Source organism: Danio rerio, chromosome 20, assembly GCF_052040795.2.
Source record: "Danio rerio strain M-AB ecotype USA chromosome 20, GRCz13ab, whole genome shotgun sequence".
Taxonomy (NCBI): domain Eukaryota; kingdom Metazoa; phylum Chordata; class Actinopteri; order Cypriniformes; family Danionidae; genus Danio; species Danio rerio.
The window spans coordinates 5,858,244-5,880,000 of NC_141040.1; the positions used below are offsets into that span (position 1 = coordinate 5,858,244).

The 21,757-nt window shown below is 34.2% G+C and overlaps 1 protein-coding gene across 64 annotated transcripts in view; it reads left to right on the forward strand.

The window, feature by feature from the left end:
- The window catches only part of nrxn3b (neurexin 3b), a 409,500-nt gene that overhangs the window by 165,580 nt on the left and 222,163 nt on the right, over nucleotides 1-21,757 (forward strand). For 33 of the 64 annotated variants that reach the window (XR_015517979.1, XR_015517981.1, XR_015517982.1 and 30 more), the window contains 7 exon segments: nucleotides 6,414-6,617; nucleotides 11,587-11,613; nucleotides 14,572-14,691; nucleotides 14,790-15,171; nucleotides 18,587-18,777; nucleotides 20,720-20,893; nucleotides 21,342-21,368. Coding sequence is in view for 55 of the 64 variants with exons in the window: in XM_087297808.1 (XP_087153934.1) it covers nucleotides 6,414-6,617; nucleotides 11,587-11,613; nucleotides 14,572-14,691; nucleotides 14,790-15,171; nucleotides 18,587-18,777; nucleotides 20,720-20,893; nucleotides 21,342-21,368 (1,125 nt within the window). In the remaining 9 variants the exon portion in view is untranslated. 64 annotated transcript variants of the gene reach the window in all.

Below are 21,757 nucleotides of genomic sequence, written 5' to 3' on the forward strand. Positions count from 1 at the left end.
AACAGCACTACCTACTGCGCCACTGCGTTGCCCTGTGTACATCTTGTTACCATTTAAACTGCCCTGTCAATCATCATGTCACAGTTTGCGTCCTCCAGATTTAATTTAATTTCGTTCCCTATAGGGGAGAAATGAGGTAGGATAATTATTCGTCAGTTGTTGAACTGTCATGCGAAGAAATGTGCTTAAGTGACTGCATAATGATGCGGTAATGAACAAACATATAAACAAACATTTTTCAGCAGATATAAGTTAGATAAGATATTGATGTTTTGTTTTATATTTTATTTATTTCAGTTTTTTTTTCATACATTAATGTTTCTTTTGTGGAATACTTAAATGTCCCTTGATTTTTATTTTTTTTTTTTTATACTGAGCTATTTATGTTTTTGTTGTCCTTATATAACCCTCTCAGGAATCTTTTTTGCATTTTTCCCCAAATATATTCAGACATGTGAATGTTTATTATGCTTTTTAGACATCTCTGCACAATGTAGGTGGTGTTACATTTTACCACAATTGTAAGAACAGTCAGTAAAAACCTGACCCACACACATATACTCTATACGTTCCTCCACATGGCTCAGGAAATGTGGCTCTCAGCAAGCAGTCATGTGGGAAATTGACAAATCTCCAGAACAGAGAAATAGATGTGCATGGCAGGGTTATGGTAACAGATCTTAACACACACACACATGCACAAACACACATGCACATTGCACATGCACACACAGACACGCGTGCAGGCACAATCTTGTGCTGAGATCTGCTCTCTCTCTCTCTCTCTCTCTCTCTCTAAACAGCAAACCATCTGGATCCTGTAAATGGTCTTCTACTGCCCTCTGCTGTTCAGTGACCTAACTTTTTATAATAATAATATCAATAATAATAATAATAATAATGATAATAATAGTGATAATAATAATGATAATAATAACAATAATAATAATAATAATGGAACCTTTTCAAAAAACTGCTATGATGCATTTAACACTCCTCAGCATCTTAAATGCTTAAAAGTCAATAAATATTTTAATAAAAATCATATATATATATATATATATATATATATATATATATATAATAATCAATATATATCATATATATATATATATATATATATATATATATATATATATATATATATATATATATATATATATATATATATATATATATTACATTATCTTTGCATCAAATTACAAAAAACATAATTACTGCTTGCATGAGGCAAGTATGTATCATTCATTAGGTATAATAATAATAATAATAATAATTATTATTATTATTATTATTATTATTCATTTTACTTCGGCTTAGTCTCTATTTTAGAGGTCACTACAGTGGAATAATTTGCTATTAATATTATCGTTGAAAAAAATAGTCAAGACAACTGAACAGTAGAGGGCAGTAGAGGACTGTCTACATGATGGTTTGGTGTTCAGCGAGAGAGAGGAGGTTTTTTTCTTATTGTTCCTATTTTTATTTTTCTTCTACATCTTAGTCTTCCTATTTTGTTATAATACTAGTGTATTAGCGTAAACGTTTATTATATGATTATTTATGCATTTGGGCTATTTCCTTTGGGCTATTTTTTGTCACATAACAAGCCTGTTGTGATGAATCTGAAAACTGGACTGACACAGTTTCAATTTGCTTGAACTTCTATTTGAAGCTGCTTTGACAGTGCAAGTTGTAAAAGCGCTATAGAAATAAAGATGAATTGAATTGAATGTGGTTATGTAAAGTTACGATAGCATAGACATCTCAAACTACACTGCAAAAAATGCTTGTTTAGATTTTTTTGTCTTGTTTTTAGTCTAAATATCTAAAATTTCTTATATCAAGAAGAATTTTCTACACAAGCACAACATATTGTCTTGTTTTGAGAAATAATATGCCATTATTAAGTGAGTTTTTCCTTAAAACAAGCTAAATAATCTGCCAATGGGGTAAGCAAATTAATCTTGCTTTTTCTTTTGACGTAAGATTATTTTGCTTACCCCATTGGCAGATTATTTTGCTTGTTTTAAGGAAAAACTCACTTAATAATGGCATATTATTTCTCAAAACAAGACAATATGTTGTGCTTGTGTAGAAAATTCTTCTTGATTTAGGAATTTTTAGATACTTGGACTAGAAACAAGACAAAAAATCTAAGTAAGAAAAGCATTTTTTGCAGTGTATCTTTGTATTTAAATCGACAAAAATTGACTAATGGCACTTAATGACAGTTGTCTTTAGCGTACATAAAATTAAATTCTTGCTTTTGATCGTGTAATGATTGTAAATTTTTAATGACGATCTTAAAAAAAGCATTATGTCTGCTGTGAATTTGGCTGAAGAGAAGCGGAGAGCATGAGACTGATTCCTGTGACGCTCCAGGTACAGACTAGTCTTTGCTGAGGTCCAGCTTCCAGCCTCCGGCGCCTTGACTGCAGCTCTGCACAAGACATTTGGCCAGAGGAGAAACGGTCGTGCCCAACTGAGCCTGGTTTCTCTCGAATTCTTCACTTTCACCAATTGGTGAAGTTTTTTCCTCGCCACTGTCGCCACTGGCTTGCAAGGCTCGGGATCTGTAGAGCTGCGCATTGATGGATTTGCTCTTCAGTGTTTGGACTCCCAGTAGTGATTATTAAACCACACTGAACCGAGCTAAACTAAACTGAATGTAAAGTCTAAATAAGCAGCACGAGTGGTCTTCAATGAACCTAAACGAGCACATGTCACTCCACTGCTAGTCCGTTTGCACTGGCTGCCAGTTGCTGCTCGCATCAAATTCAAAGCTCTGATGTTTGCCTACAAAGTGACTTCTGGCCTTGCTCCTTCTTATCTGCTCTCACTTCTGCAGATCTATGTGCCCTCCAGAAACTTGCGTTCTGTGAATGAATGTCGCCTCGTGGTTCCATCCCAAAGAAGGAAGAAATCACTTTCGCTCACGCTCACGCTCAATCTGCCCAGTTGGTGGAATGAACTCCCTAACTGCATCAGAACAGCAGAGTCACTCGCTACTTTCAAGAAACGACTAAAAACTCAACTATTTACTCTCCACTTCACTTCCTAATCTGCAATTGCCTCTCTGAATATCACACTAATTGTACAAAAAAAAAAACTAAAAAAAATACTAATACTACTAATACTTCCCTTCTTAGACTTAACAGACCTGAAACTTGCCTATAGCACTTATTCATTGTTGCTCTTAGTTGTGAAAATTGCTTCCTTGTCCTCATTTGTAAGTCACTTTGGATAAAAGCGTCTGCTAAATGACTAAATGTAAATGTAAAACTGAACTGCACGGTTTCAATTTACTATAATCTTCTATGTGAAGCTGCATTGATATAATCTACATTGTAAAAGCGCAACACAAATAAAGGTTAAATGAATTGAAAATTTAAATAAATCCTATAGGTAATTTGCAAAGGATAGAATTTGGAGACTGCAGTGGACATGAATGGCTGTAAATTACCAGTATAGCTTGCTCTGATACTAGGAAGCCAAACCGTATTCCTAAAATGATGAATAGAAACTGTCATGTGTTTAATCAAACATAATTTCCCAAATGCAATTCAAATCAATGAATGTACACGCGCGTCCGTACAAATGTGCAATTTAAGAACTGCAAACACTGCGCAGCCAAATGGTTTCATATCTCCACATTACAAACAGCACCCAATTAGCTTATTTAGCATATGAAAAGCCGACAGTCATTTCAAATCCTGTACTTGAAATTGGCGATTGGCAAGCATTGGAATTTCAACTCCTCCAGAATCGCTTGCGTCTTGTGCTAAGTAGTTTCCTGATCAACAGATAGATTTCATCATACACACAAGATCAAATCTCTGTGTACACACAATTTATAAATGAGGCCCTGATTGTGGCTGCGAGAATCAATTAAAATTGACATACTTTTATTTGTTGAACTCTCCTTTTAAATTGTAACAAGCACATTTAGCTTAACGTAATATTGTTTTAATAGCATTCACAGCCAGCATGACTGAATGTTTAAGACGTGCACATCAGACTGACGGGCGCACATATAATGCTCATCATTGTGCCCAATGACTCATGTATTAAATGCACTCTCCTCCATCATTACACAAAGGCTGGCAGCTCCTTTTTTAGCCAAAGGCCTATTTTTTTTTTCGCTATTAAAACTCAAGGCAGGTATTTCACGCCTGGTTGCATTTTTTAATCCCCTTTTCCACCCAGAATCCCATCTCAGGGCTACGCTGTAGCATTATAGCCTGCAACAAAACAGAAAATAAGTGACTTCGTTAAAATTATTCCTCGTGTGTAAAAGAGAAATGAGGGAGGAGGAACGTAATAAGAAATACAGAGCTGATTGCACGACAAAAAGTGAAACAAAAGTTGAATTAGAAGGGATAGTGTTGCAATTAAAGGTCTGCATATTATCAGGAGAGTATGAACATGAAGAAAAAGCGGTACACCGCAACATTTATAAAGTTGGAACATGTTTGTGTAGGTGAATGAGTGCACTGCTCACTCAAAAAAATCAACTAGGCATGTATTGGATTTACAAAATAAAAATTTGTCAGATTGAAAAGAACAAATCAAGTTTACGTATGTTAAATGATTAATTCATGTTATTTGAAACTGAATCAATAAATAATCAAATGAATTTGATCAGAACATGTTGATTCAATGAGACTGAGACGCTTCAAATCGACAACTCTCACTCTGGAGAGTCACTTCGCGCATATCAGTAGGTGGCGGTAGTGCGTTTGGATGTCACCATACGAAAACAACAAGAAGAAGTATCACGCGTGTTTTCGGCACAAATGTGAATGTTTTCATGTGATACAACAGCAAGCTTTTTGCTAATTCATATTTGTTAAATATTTAATACCAAAATATTGTCACGCAATGTTACTGTATTTGTTGGTTTGTTTTTATTAGGCCAAGGTTTGCCTTACATATTCCCAATAAGATTAGTGTCCTAAAGCAGGGGTTCTCAAACTTTTCAGCCCGGGACCCCCAAAATGACAATGCCAATGACTCGCGACCCCCACTATTTTCATAAGTGGTTATAATCATACAAACGTTGCACACAACACTCACACAAACCAATCAGCCTATATAAACACAAGTATATTGACAACACAAAAAAGTGCAACAGTCCCATATCATTTATATTATTATTACTTTATATTAACTCATCTAATTAGACTGGTGGGCACAATATTTAAGTTACATCCCAAGTCTTTTCTTGGTTTAAATTTGGAGACTGCCACTTACACATCATCCTCCATGTTTAGTGTCCTGTATGTATTTTAAATGTACGCGAGTTCTGTAACGGTGTCAGAAAGTTTAGCTAGTGCTGTAAAATCTGGTGCACTGACGCTATTGCTTTGTCATTAATCTAATGTAAAAATCCTAAGGGTTGCAATCAATGTAAAAAAAAAAATAATAATAAAAAAACAAAGCTGATGGCTTTTTTTTTGGATATTTAATTTTTTATGTAGCTATTTTTTTATCTTCTGTAGGTTATGGATTAACAATGGTAATCATAAAAGTTTATTCAAATTTATTAGATTTTTGTGAATCACCAAGCGACCCCCTCTCATTGTCCCGCGACCCCCCAGGGGGTCCCGACCCCTACTTTGAGAACCACTGTCCTAAAGCATAGTTTGGGAATTGGTTTTCCCAAGAGCTTGAACAGCGCGGCGCGTCTTCTCCTGTGAGGGCGTTGAGGAGAGTTGAAATCAAGTCAACTTTATGGTATGGGCTATGACGCGGTTTGGCGGGAAGCAATCAGAATGAAGTAGTCCGGAGAACACAGACCTGTGAACTTTGGTTCCGTGCACAGTTGTTCCCAAGAGTTTGATTATTGCGGTTGCCGGATTTTTAATTATTGAAAATCGCGACAACGTGCGTGCCCTGCGGGCCCGTCCGCTACGCCACTGAGAACGTGCTGACGTGAGACGTCTGCTTTAGCCAATCACAGTCAGACGCATTCACATCCGCGCGGTTTATGAGAATAAAAGCCTTTGAACATTTTTCCAGACACATTTAGGTGCTAGAAATTAGGCAGATAACGTTTATATGTTCATCTTAATGCCAGCTGTGTAAATAATTATCGATAAGATGCTTATGATAAGCCGTTGTTTGTTTACCTTAAGGCCGTGAAACAGCCCGTGAGCGCCTGCACACACACATATCATGCAAGTCCTATATGACTCTGTTCACGCGCCGTCCCCACAAATCAAGTTTGGCTTTAAATGCAGCTACTTTATCTGCCAACTTAAAAATAATTCATTCTTGTGCGGCCCGGTTCTGATTGATCCACGGACCGGTACCGGTCCGCGGCCTGGGGGTTGGGGACCACTGCTTTAAGGGACATGGGGAAACACATTTTTTTTTTATAATTATATGTACTTTTTTTTTCTCAACAGAGGCATCAATCCTAAGCTATGATGGCAGCATGTACATGAAGGTGGTGATGCCGACGATCATACATACAGAAGCAGAGGACGTGTCTCTGAGGTTCATGTCCCAACGTGCTTTTGGCTTGTTGATGGCTGCCACGTCACGTGAGTCTGCAGACACACTACGACTAGAGCTGGACAGCGGCCGTGTCAAACTGATCGTCAATTTAGGTATTGTATACCGTCCTTTTTTTTGGCATCCTCATCTCTCTTCTTCAGTCGTCCGTTGTTTATTATGTTACTGAATGTTATCATCTCTCTAACACTACAACTAAATTGTTATTGTTTTGTTGAGCTGCATGGTTTTCATTTTCTCGCTTCATGGACAGACGAGCTCTCTCATCACAGTCTCACTTAACCTCTGACCTCATGATCGAAGCGGCACATTTGCAGTGTTCATTCTCGAACACAATCCCATTGGCTTACTCACACATGAGGATTTTTTTGAATTATATTAATAGAAGCTGTGCTTATAATAGGGTTGGGTGATATATTGAGTGCGTGTAAATGAAATTCTTGTTCACCTCATTTTCTGAATTAAATTATCAATGACCTAAATGCATGTTTGAGTAAATCACTATTTCTGCAAAATCAAATCTCGTGCACTCTGTAGCAAATTTAGTATATGAATATTAATGATTAATAATGAGTTATTATTAGTTATTATTATTAATATATTATATATTAGGGGTGTCAAAAATAATAGTTTTTACTATTTGTAATACAATTTTGTCATTTAATACAAACAGTCAGATATATAAACTGAAACTTAAACAAAACGAGCATTTAGCAAATAATATAAACAAATATAAATATCCAGCTCAATTTCTGATCCTTGTCTAGTTCTCTTACACCCCTTTGATTGGTCACACCCTCAAAAAAAAGGTTGCTATTGGCTCTTGCGCGCTGCGTTCTTCATAGATGAGTGATGCTGATAAGCGGCTGATAAAACTCTGCAGACACGCGCTTGTTTCTGGATGCAAAAGTAACGCTGTAAAACAGCGAAGAAAAGCCACGCCAGCAGGTCAAATGGGCCACTGTGTGTGTGTGAGAAAGAAAGAGAGAGAGAGAGAGAGAGACAGAGACAGAGACAGAGCGAGAGACAGAGCGCACGCGCGCGAGAGAGAGAAATGGAGTAGGCTACTTTCATTCTCTCGATCTCAGTGAAATAGGGGCTATTGTTGTATATGTCAGTGAAAGACTGATCCAGTAAACACACACAGTGAAATTGTGCACAGTTTATGAGTTTTAAGTAGTTAAAGCGATGTAAATACTCGCAATCGCCTCCCTCGCGACAGAGCGCAAATGAGGTAAATGACGTCAGTAATAACCGGTTATAATTATTACTGAACCGATACTGAATTGTCCGCGTCTGCATCGCAGTACACCGAAAAAATTATTATTTTTGACACCCCTAATATAAATATATACATACATTTTAATACAAGAAATGCTGCTGTGAAGAAAATATAAAACTGTGTATGGAAAGCACCGTCAATGCACCGTGATGCACCGAAATATCGAATTGAACCGAATCGATGGCATGATAATCGTAACCGAACCGAACCGTGAGACTAGTGTAGGTTCACATATATATATATATTTATATGTTATATATTATTAGTAAGTTATTATGTTACGATCTCTATTTTAAATATGTCTTGTGAACTAAAGACAACGTAACATAAACAACCGCCAAAGTGCTCCAGCTAAATTATTTATTACCATAACATAACCAGAAAAACAATCCAAAATGACAAAAGATGGGAAGCCCAACAACATAAAAATATAACAACCAAACAAACCTAAAGCAGGTTGGAGCTCCCCACTCCCAACAAATATCAAAAGGAAAGCAGAAAGGAAAACACGACAATAAAGTCGTCAAAAACTGTGGTGGCGTAGAGGAATGAGTGGGGTCGCGAGAATTCCGCTTCCGTCTGTTTTAAAGGCCTGACGCCACCAAATCAACCAATACAAAACTGAGGAGGGAATAAAAAGACAAACAAGGTCATTTGAAAGTTATAATTGACAGTATGACAGTATGTTGTACAGTATGTTTTATTTCTTTTTTCTTCTTGGGGGTCTGTGTATAACTGTGCGTTCACACCGAAAGCGTGGAGAGCGTCAAAATTTGCTCTGGCCACCCTGGCGTCAATGCCTTCACAGCTCTGGTGGCGAGGGCATCAAAATTCACTACATCGATCTTGTATTTAAAAGAGCCATTGCAGCATATCAGCAAATCAGTTACATTCCCACATAAAAAACATGCTTTCTAGCATAAAAATGTTGCGCACATTTGATCAAATTTGTTTAACTTAAAATAAAGTTGTTGCGTGTGGTGTGGCTTTGCTCCAATTATCCAATTTGTGTCCGTATGTCTGAAATATTCTGAAGTCATTGTAGTTATCATAAGATGAGATTTCCACTTTTATAAAGAAAAAATACACTGTAAAACCCAACAGTCAACTTTATCAAACGAAACGAGTGCAGTTAACTCAAAATTGACTGAAAGTTAATTCTACTTATTTAAAAAGAGTTTTGAACTCAGTGTTGAAGGTAATGAGTTAACTAAATACCTCATTACTTCAACTTAAATGGAGTAAGTTACTTATAACTTATTGGGTTTTTCAGTACTCAATTGGTTTGAGTTCGAATTTAAATAGTTTTACTGTGCTCAAATTGCTTCGTTTACTTAATGAATTAAGTTCACAGTACTCATTAGGATTAGTTTTTGAACTTAAATCATTTGTTGCAATCGGTTTCCTCAAATGGTTTGAGTTACCTTAACTTTTTTGGGTTTAACAGTGTATATATAAAGACCTTAAGGGAGAATGCTTTTGATAAGTCCTTATCAGTCACAAGGAGACAATTTAAAACTGATATATACGAGCAAGTGAAAAGCCAATCGATCAATCAATCAATCAATCAATCAATCAATCAATCAATCAATCAATCAATCAATCAATCAATCAATCAATCAATCAATCAATCAATCAATCAATCAATCAATCAACCAATATATCACCCAGCCCTAACTGATTTGGACAGTTTTGTTTTGTTTTGTTATGGTAAGGTGCTTTTAACTATCATATGCACTTTTCCATAACAACTCTTTCATGTTCTCAGGAAAATAGTTACCCATTCCCATCCTTTGCTCTTAACGGCATTTATCATGCCATGTTTAAAGATGGTACTCACCCCTTCAACGGCCTTTAGCCTGCGGCCATGTTGCAAACAGCCCGAGACCAGAGCATCCAGCACACCTGCATTTGGTGGTCAAGGCACCACCCACAAAACACACACACAGTCATTTCTACATAAAATACTTAAATATGTGCATGCAACATGTCACAACAATGGGCCAGATTATCCATTCTTCTGTAACTGCTTACATTAATCAAATTATTCTTTACAATTGCAACTCTTCACACTTAACATAAATCAAATAGAATAAACTAACGACCAACATTTAGTATTTAAAACATTTGTTTACTTATTTTATTTTATTTATCATAGTTTGTTTTATTTTATTTTATTTTTAAATGTATTGTAAGTATTTGTATATGAATATTTATATTTGTTATCACAATTAGTTTTTTAGAAATGTATTTTATTTTAATTTATTTATTAAGTACAATTTTTATATGTATTGGTAGTATTATTTATTTTATGAATATTTATAATTGTAATAATTTTTAAATTTAATTAAATTAATATAAAATTAATTTATTTTTTAATTGTTTCATTTTTATTTTTTATTCTATTTTATTTTATTTTTTATTTTATTATTTTATCATTTATTTTATTTGTTATCATAAATAGTTTTTTAGAATTATGTTTTAATTTAATTTTTAATAATATATAATTTAAATAAGTTTTAAATTAATTTAATAATTTAATTTAATTTAATTTAATTTAATTTAATTTAATTTAATTTAATTTAATTTAATTTAATTTAATTTAATTTAATTTAATTTAATTTAATTTAATTTAATTTACAAACATAATACAAGTTGGTGTGATGGTAGTGCTTTTTGGACCGAGGCTGTTTGCTCCCACTTTTCTGTTGCGGTTGACAGCACATGAAAAAAAAATAAAAAACAATGTCCATATGAATTCCAGCCCAGATAACGATTCCAATTACAAAAACAATTTGACGTTTTCAGTAACATTAGTCAGTTAGTGTCTTGACAAGTCATTTGAGTGATGATGAAGAAAGAAAGCATATAAGAAAATATTGGGGCTGATGAATCCATTTGGCTTAGAGCAGGCAGCCATTATAACTGGATTACTACTCAACATGCAACATATTAATAAACGGCTAGTGTGGATGCTCAAAATGGGAGACAAAAATAAATATTATGAATAAATACAAAAACATACACTGCCTGAAAAAAATGACATGCTTCTGGATTGTTATGTTTGGCAACCATTATTTGAATCTTAACTGGTGTATTGTGTAGCTCCTAAAATAACCATGCCTATCATGGCTATATTTAAAAAGTACAATTTAAAAAGGCTTAATTTTCACGTATGTATTGACCACCAATTAAGCTTTACCCAGTTAAATGTTTTTGTGATGTTGTGGAGTAGTCTTCAGAGAGTGAATTGTATAAGAAACAGAGAGTATAGAATAACCTTTAGCTTTGATTATAGTGTGAATTTGTCATGGCTTTGTTTTGAAAAAAATATGCAATGTCACAGTATATTCCCATGAAGAATTGTATTTAGTTTCAAACGCAGTTATGTTTTAATAATGGGCGTAATCCCATCTGACTATAATGCATTCACTGTCTGCTTCAGCACATCTCAAGAATTTCACTGGGGCTCATGTCAATTGGTGGTCACTTTTTGAAAATTATGCTTTTTTTAGGTAGTGTATAACAATCTCTGAAAGTTAAATTGATATAGGAGAAATATTAGTAATACTAAACATACACAGGTTTAACATAAAGCCAATAAATTGGTAAAACAAATCTAAGATTTTGCCTGGAATACTCAAAAGACTGCTGGAAAGTAATCCAAAATGGCTGCTGCTCCATGTGCTTGTCCCCGGAAGGTGGTGTTTCTGTAATTGAATGTCTGCAGCTGTATCCTTGAAGGCAGCGGTTTCATCTGTCACTTGTTCTTCCCCATCTAGACTGTGGCAGGATAAACTGTAACAACAGTAAGTCTTTACTCAGTTTGTTGTACTTATTCTTTTATTATCCTGTTGAACTTTTTTTGACTTTTTATCTTTTAATGAATGCTTTGAGATATATAGACCTTAGCTAAGGACTTTTATTATTATTATCATTAGTAGTAGTAGTAGTAGTAGTAGTAGTAGTAAAGAGGCAATCAGGCTATTAGCTAAACGTTTAATATGTTGCTATCTATAGAGTCATTTAATTGTTTGGACTTGTTACATCCTTTCTTCATTGTTATTTTCAGTAGTTTAGATTAATTGTAAGTCATTAACCCAGAGAATAAGTCAAAACTTTAATTTATTTGAATTCTTTTAGAGTCATCTCTCTTTCTCTAATTTAACGCACTGAACGGGTTTCCAATTGTGCTTGACATTTTTTATTAACTTACTTAAAACATTAAATATGTATTTAAAAGATGTTATTGAAGATATGAGAAAGATTCATTATTGATGTTTAAATTAAGTAAGTGGTAGTTATCATCCGTGTCATTTTTTGCAAGCTATTAAATGTCATTATTATTTATTTATTTATTTATTTATTTATTTATTTAATTTTATTTATTTATTTATTTATTTATTCATTTATTTATTTATTTATTTATTTTATTTAATTTTATTTATTTATTTATTTATTTATTTATTATTTTTTTTTTTTTTTGAGAATAGTTTCCAGAAGTGAAACCAAACCATTTTGCCAGACCTTTTTAGCTACCAATTACCAAATTGAACTGTTATTACAATCAGTGTTGCACTTCTGTGTATATTAAAGTTGTCTTCTACAAGGAGAACCAAATCATCCATTGAGTTGAAGTCAGGACAGGAGGTCACTTTGAAGAAATGTATACATTAATAAGTATAACTCTTTAAATCTGTTTTGTACAGTATATCTGTTTAAGGCAATGCAATCTCATGGCAATTCGTAACTTTTAGATTTAGTGTATAGTTTGTATGAATTTGTACAATCTAATTTGTACAGTTTAGTACAATTTGCTAATCACCCAATGACGGTTGGGGTTAGGGGTGGTGTTGGGTGCCATGCCTCCTTTTTAAAAGTGTACATTTTCTTTCAACTGAACTCGTACAAATTCGTACGAATTAGCCACTAAACTGACTAAACGGAAAATAGTTACGTTTCTTCGTGAGATCAGGCTGGTTTTAGGAGCTAGTTCATTTTCAATGTTTAGAAAGCAGCAAAACACAAGCAGTTTTATTCACAGCTGAGAGTGTTCATGCACTCTAAACCTTTTAACTTTCATAACAATTGTACTTTTTATGTTTTATTTAATTTTTTGATATAAATATTTAGTCTTTTTGTAAGCGACAGCCTTAAAAACACATATACTTTTCCCATGCCTTCTTCACCTCATGGGGCTTTGGTGAAATCCAGCTGTAATGTAGCCAGTTTATTTATGACCATAAACATTTGTTTATATATATATATATATATATATATATATATATATATATATATATATATATATATATATATATATATACATATATATATGGTTGCGACCCAGGCTCATTCTGGAAACGTAGCCCCGCGGACGTTTCTGGAGACTGCGAAATACATCCCGAGGGAGGTACGTATTTGTGCAGTTTTTGTTTTCGCGAAACCGCGAGAGGCCGCTGTGCGCACTTTTTCTCATCTCGAGCGGCTCTCGCGAGCGCCGTTTGTACCATTTGCGCCTGCGCTGTTCTCGCTTAAAGCAGCTGGAGGCCGCTGTCGAGGGACCGTCTGTCCGACTGACTGAATAACTAAATGATTGACTGGGCAAACGGCCAATCGGCCGACCCACCCTCCTCTTCCTCCTCCTTCCCTAAACCCAACCGGTTTTACCCATTGTCCCACTCACCCGCTTCCCTAAGCATTCCCCAAGCAATGATTTACAAAAGCTGTCCAGAAAAAGAAAAGCCATCGCCTGATTTTGACCGCGTTTTCGTATTTCACCACATTCTTTCCCTGTTATGAACTCGTTCACTTAATTTTTTTGGATTCTGTTTTTTGTCTTACCTGATTTCTGGAACCGCTCTTCCCCTGACTCAAACCCAGTCGTCACCATCACAGGCTTCCCTCCGGGTCTCCACTCCGCTGACAAACACAACGAGCTAACCGGACGAACTGGTTGTGGTGGGAAAGCCCTCCACACGGAGGTGAACTGTCAACCGGCGAGCGCGAAGAGGAGCGGCGTCACACCGCTCCATATCGTTTGCTTAAAAAAATGAAATGCAGTAATAACGTACCTCCGGCCATGTAAATCACGGTCTCCAGAAACGACCGTGGGACTACGTTTTCAGAATGAGCTTGGGTTGATATATAGAGTTGAAGTCAGAATTATTAGACCGCCTTTGAATTATTATTATTTTTTTTTATTTCCCAAATTATGTTTAACAGAGCAAGAAAAGTTTCACAGTATGTCTGGTAATATTTTTTTTTCTTCTGGAGAAAGTCTTATTTGTTTTATTTCAGCTAGAATAAAAGCAGTTTTTAATTTTTTAAACACTATTTTAAGGACAAAATTATTAGCCTCATCTTTTTAATGGTCCACAGAACAAACCATAGTTATACAATAACTTGCCTAAATACTCTAACCTGCCTATAGTTAACCTAATTAACCTAGTTAAGCCTTTAAATGTCACTTTTAGCTGTATAGAAGTGTCTATACACCAGAAGTGTTCTGCAATACATTAAAAACACAGGTACATAGGTACATTGTATTTAGTTTTTGCAATACATAGTACTACATAGTAGTTAAGGGCACTTAATATAAAGTGGGACCATATTTTTTTCTCAGACATTAATCTTTTGAAATTTTTCTTTACCTGTATTTTTAAACATGGTTATTATTTTTTTATGGTCATCATTTTTTTAATGCTGAAAAGCAAGATATTTGATTTAACCTATAGTACACTAACTTACAGTATGAACATCATTCTCAGGTAAAGGACCAGAGACATTGTATGCTGGCCAGAAAGTCAATGACAATGACTGGCACTCTGTCAGAGTTACGCGGCGTGGTAAAAACATCAAACTTATGGTGGATGATGATGTAGCTGAAGGTATGCATGCCGCATAGTCTTTACAAAACAAATCAGTATCTGCCCTTATAATAGATGAATCCAGAACTTATCACTTTACCAAGTCTTTTCATTCACAGGTCAGATGAATGGTGATCACACTCGGCTAGAGTTTAGTAATGTTGAGACTGGAATCCTGACGGAACGGCGATTTGCCTCCACGGCTCCGTCTAACTTCATTGGTCACCTGCAAGGCCTGAAGTTTAATGGCCTCCTCTACATCGACATGTGCAAGAACGGAGACATCGAATTTTGCGAGCTCAATGCTCGTTTTGGGATGCGCTCCATCGTGGCTGACCCTGTTACCTTCAAGACTAAAGGAAGCTATCTGGGACTTGCTACACTCCAGGCGTATAGCACAATGCACCTCTTCTTTCAGTTTAAAACCACCTCTGGTGATGGATTCATTCTCTTTAACAGTGGAGATGGGAATGATTTTATTGCCGTGGAGCTTGTCAAAGGGTGAGTGGACGTTGAGAATTCAAAGCAAAGTTTGCTAGATAAATAATAAGAGTTTTGTTTTCAAAAAATGTCTAATAAGGGTCCAAACATAGTCATCTTGGCTAAAACAAGGCTAAATTTGAGCTGTCAGTGAAAATCTAATAGACGTCTAAGAATAAGCCAAAACCAGACTAGTCTTCAATAGGATTTGCCAGGATTACCAAACTTCTAGACCTTCAGGTACTGTATAGAGAATCTGATTTACTCCAAAAAATAAAAATAAATAAATAAATATCTTCCCCACAATGGTATTTTCTGGTATTCTAAACGGTTTATTCAATGAGTATGAAGGCAAATAGTCATTGCACTACACACATGTCAAAATAAATGAGGTGAGGCATTGTGGAAAATAACACAGCAGTAATAGCAGTCATTAGATTCAGTGAAGCTAACTCTACACTACAGTATGTGCAGACAGCGTGAGAGAGGAGAGAGTACTGCATATCGAATTAGATGTGTTTTCTTGCAGATACACTCTTTTTCATGTCATCAGATTCAAGCACAGATGCTGACAAGCTGTACACAAAAAGATGCTTACATTTGTATTTTCTGCTTGGATACAAGTTTGGTGGCAGTGTTTTTATCTTAGTGTTGACACCCTGGTGGATCAGTTCTGAACAGCTAGTCATTGATATGTTGCTTCACAGTAAACAATCAAACCTTTTAAGTCTGTTCACCAAATGTGCCCATTAGGTGGCAATAGTGAGTCTCTTATATTAGTACTATTACTGTGTTTTCTCCATTGTTTTAAGTGTTGCCATTTTCATATCCCTACTGAAAAAAACAGCTTAAACCAGCCTTGGCTGGTTGGCTGGTCAACCAGGCTGGTTTAAGAGGGTTTTTAGCCACTTCCAGGCTGGTTTCCAGTCATTTCCAGCCTGGTCTTAGCTGGTCAGGCTGGGAGATGCCTAGCCAGGTTAGCCAGGTTAGGAGCCCAGCCAAAACCAGGTATGTCCAGCTTGAACCAGGCTGGTCAAGCTCGTTTTAGCTGGTTTTAGCTAAAACCAGGCTGGGAAAGGCTGGAAACCTGCCTGAAAATGGCCAAAACCCCTCTAAAACCAAGCTGGTTGACCAGCTAAAACCAGCCATCCAGCTTAGGCTGGTTTAAGCTGTTTTGAATATATATGTTTTAAGTGATATGAAAATGGCAACACTTGGAGAAAACACAATGGAGAAAACAGAGTAATAGTACTCATTTAGATCACACCTTATTTTGATGGTCTGTTTGTAAAATTTAAGTTCCATATAAGCCCACTAGTTCTCATTTGATTATACTGTAGGTAGACTCTTAGGGTTGGGGTAAGGGTAAGTGTAAGCTGACATGTACTTGCAAAGTTTCTTATAGTCAGTTGAATGTCGGTTGAAGGAGCAGTATCAACAGATATTAAGAAAACAGTCTACTAATACTGAAGTGTACCATCAAAATGAAGTGATACTTAAAATTTAAAACAGATGTAAAATTGATTTCGCATTTCCTCTGGAAGGTAGTGGGATACAAGACAATGATTATGCAGAAATTGTGTTTTCACTAAGCTCAGATGTATCCCTCCACAGGCTCGTGTGCATGAACAAACCTTTAATTATTTAGCTTCCTGAGGTGTATGACATGTAGAATTTCAATCAATCAATCAATCAATCAATCAATCAATCAATCAATCAATCAATCAATCAATCAATCAATCATTGAAAATCCCCTACTTGGTCGATCTCAGTTTAAATATTACTAGAAATCATCGCTAGATGTATTTAGGTATTCAGCATGGGCGTTGCTAGGCCTATTTTAAGGCTATGGCTGTAGCCCCCCTATATTTCTACTCAGCCCCCCCCTAAAACTTTTAGGATTAGCTCATAAACTGTACACTAAATTATCTAAATTACTAAATTAAAAAATACTTCTTATTTATTATTGTCATTCAGATCGTAAAATATGTGAATTAGCCTGTAAGTTTACAAATATATATATATATTTATATGTGAGTCATTTAAGTAGAAAAGTAGCAGTTTATTTATTTAATACATGGAAACAAAATGCACTTGAATATAGAAAGTGTTTTTTTCTACAGTAAACAGGTGGGTTGATTATATTTGGCTTAGTTAGAACTCAATGGCTATGCCAGTCAATGTCATACAGTGGAATACTAGTATACAACCCTACCATATTAAACAAACATTTTCAAGTGTATTAATATTAAATTACTACTTATAAATGTAATATTATATATATATATATATATATATATATATATATATATATATATATATATATATATATATATATATATATATATATATATATATATATATATATATATATACATATATAAAAAAATTATATATATATATATATATATATATATATATATATATATATATATATATATATATATATATATATATATATATATATATATATATATATATATATATATCCCAAATTATGTTTAACAGAGCAAGGAAATTTTCACAATATGTCTGATAATATTCTGTCTTCTGGAGAAAGTCTTAATTGTTTTGTTTCGAATAGAATAAAAGCAGTTATTATTATTTTTAAACACCATTTTAATGACAAAATTATAAGCCCCTTTAAGCAATTTTTTTTTCCGACTACAGAACAAACCATAGTTATACAATAACTTGGCTAATTACCCTAACCTGCCTAGTTAACCTAATTAACCTAGTTAAGCCTTTAAATGTCACTTGAAGCTGTATAGAAGTGTCTAAAAAAATATCTAGTCAAATATTATTTACTGTCATCATGGCAAGGATAAAATAAATCAGTTATTAGAAATGTGGGGGGGGGCTAATAATTCTAACTTCAAGTGTTTATATATGTTAATATATATATATATATATATATATATATATATATATATATATATATATATATATATATATATATATATATATATATTATTTATTTTTTTAACCTTATAAGGAGTTGAGCCCCCCTAAAATGAAAATCCAAAAATCCCAAGTATTCAGTATTTACTATCTAATGTGAAATAATTAATTAACCAATAGACTAGAATAGAACAGAATAAAATAGAATAGAATAGAATAGAATAGAATAGAATAGAATAGAATAGAATAGAATAGAATAGAATAGAATAGAATAGAATAGAATGATAGTAGAAGCGTAATTGGCCTTGTCCATCCAAACCGACTGATTCACTTGACCTGTACATTACAAAAACATAAAACATCTTGATCTTTAAAAGTAGCATCCACTCTTGTGGTCATCTTTTAGAGAGCCTCTTACTTGATCAACGGAGTTTGCTTGAGTGTGTACTCTGGCCGAGTGTTCTTTTGTGAAGTGCTCTTGAATGGATTTGGGACATGAACATGTTTGAGCTCTGTTTGTGTTTCTGCTTGTCAGATACATCCACTATGTGTTCAACCTGGGAAACGGGCCGAGTCTTCTGAAAGGAAACAGCGACAGTCCTCTTAACGACAACCAGTGGCACAATGTTGTGATTACTCGAGACGCAAGCAACACCCACACACTAAAAGTGGACGCTAAGTCTGTCAGCCAAGTTGTCAACGGAGCAAAAAATCTGGACCTGAAAGGTCAGCCACACCAATTTGAGTGACCCTTTATAGTAGCATTTTAGTAAGTAAGCTTATGTTCACGAGACGATTTGAAAATTGAGCAGAGCGTCTTTTATATTTAAAAAAAGAAAAAGAAAACTATTTTCTAATATAATAAGACAATTAAAGAGTTCCGATGCAAACTCCTCTAAGTGCCATTGAATGGAGATATATCCAGCTGCAGGCCCGCAGAACCACACACGTTTTAGGCACACACAATCTATGACACAAGATTTAGGCAAACCATATATGGTAACTAACTAACTCTTTAGCATTATCGCCACCTATTGAACTTCACAAGTATGGTTTAAGTCATTATTAGTAATATTATTATATCGTAACGATCATTTTAACATCTCTGCAGTTTCTGATTTCAAATTATGTAAAAATTGGTTAAAGACACTTATGACTTTATTCATGTGTACACATAAACAAAGACAACATAACAGACTGTCTAATAGTAGGATTAAGTGTAATAAACTAATTCAGGATCCTAATCTTATCATACTTGGTTAAAATAACTTTGTTGTAAAATATAAAAAGCAAACAATAATGTGCCACAATAAAATAAATTAGCATACTACTATATATAGATAGATAGATAGATAGATAGATAGATAGATAGATAGATAGATAGATAGATAGATAGATAGATAGATAGATAGATAGATAGATAGATAGATAGATAGATAGATAGATAGATAGATAGATAGATAGATAGATAGATAGATAGATAGATAGAAAAATAGATAGACAGATAGACAGACAGATAGATAGATAGATAGATAGATAGATAGATAGATAGATAGATAGATAGATAGATAGATAGATAGATAGATAGATAGATAGATAGATAGATAGATAGATAGATAGATAGATAGATAGATAGATAGATAGATAGATAGATAGATAGATAGATAGATAGATATAAACTTATTATCTTTTTATCTGATAAACTAGTATTTTTTACTAAACTGTAACACACACACACACACACACACACACACACACACACACACACACACACACACACACATATATATATATATAGTTAATATTTAATAATTTAATAATTAATAATTAATTTGTTTCTATTGCTAAATTTTGGTTTAAAAACAATTTATTGCTTACTATAAATTACTACATAATGTGTGAAATCATTAATTTAAATATTATTAGAAAGTTAAGCAAATAAACACTATAAAATCGCTCGAGTAAAATATTAATATAGTGTTTTAGATTTGTTACATGCAAAAAAATTTTATTACATATAATGGATTATTGCCTATATTAACTTATTTCCTTTATTATAAATGAATCCATTATATAAATTAAACCTGTCCAAACTAGATCGTTCAGCAAGGCCAGCAAATGAGTATCTGCCCTATTATTGTCAGATAATAATGACCGATCAGCTATAATGACTGATAAAAACTGTTCAGTCTATTATATTGAATGGCGATCGGAAACAACGCCCCCCCATTCACCCGTCTCGATCGCAATATTTGTGAAATAAAATACTATTGTTTATTGTGTACAATATTTATTAACCATATATATCAAAATATATCGATGACGATGTTCAAAAAGACGTTAATAACATTAACATCCGTCGTAACCATATATGGTTTGCCTAGATTGTGTGTGCCAGATTGTGTGTGCCTAAAACGTGTGTGGTTCTGCGGGCCTGCAGCTGGATATTATTGTCTGAATGAGCATTTTTCTCAGAACCCTTTGTTTATGTTGAGTTATTTCACTTTTAAGACCATGAAGAGGACTTATTCTTTGCCATAAAAGTTATATTACTAAAACCTTCACACTGCAGACTGATAAAAATGCTTAATTTAGAATAAAATTACAGATGGCATTTAGAGGTTTTGCATCTGAACTCAATTCTATTTATGTTTTCCTTGTCTTGAAGGTGATCTATTTGTGGCTGGTTTGGGCCCCAACATGTACCAGAACCTGCCCAAGCTGGTGGTGTCTCGTGAAGGATTTCAAGGCTGCTTAGCTTCCATGGATCTAAATGGCCGTCTGCCTGACCTCATCAATGATGCTCTGTTCCGCAGTGGGCAGATTGAACGTGGCTGTGAAGGTATACATCGTTCACCAAGCCACAAACTTGCTGCCTACCAATAATTGACAGATTACAGAACATTTACATTCAAATAAACTCTGCATTTGTAATTATCTCTTTATATTTTAGTTATGTTTTGTGCAATAGAAAACATTTTACCATGAACAACTTTTGGTTTGCCTATATGTTGAGATCCTCCATAACCACTAGATGGCGCTATGACCAAAGGCTTGCCTTTTGACAGTTACTTCTTACAAAAAAAGACTTGATAAAGCTTTGAATGAGGTATATTGTTTGAGAGTAAAATACACTTTATATTACATCATAATTAGCTTTAAAAATATATTTATTAATTATTTTTTTATCTCATTGAGCTTTACACTCATTTTTAACACTATCCTGGCTGACCTTCTCTCCTCTAACCAACCTCTCTATTATCTTTTTTGGAAATACCCTGCTAACAAAGTTGGTTTCACCAAAGCTGACCTCCAAGGTAGAGGGTTTGGCCGTTTCACCTCATACACATACACCTGGCTGAAAGTTGCAATGAGCTATAATCGGAATGTTGGACTCATCTATAGTAATCTCTATCTATCTATCTATCTATCTATCTATCTATCTATCTATCTATCTATCTATCTATCTATCTATCTATCTATCTATCTATCTATCTATCTATCTATCTATCTATCTATCTATCTATCTATCCATCCATCCTTCCCTCCATCCATCCATCCATCCATCCATCTATCCATCTATCCATCTATCTATCTATCTATCTATCTATCTATCTATCTATCTATCTATCTATCTATCTATCTATCTATCTATCTATCTATCTATCTACACATCTATCCATCTATCTACCCATCTATCTATCTA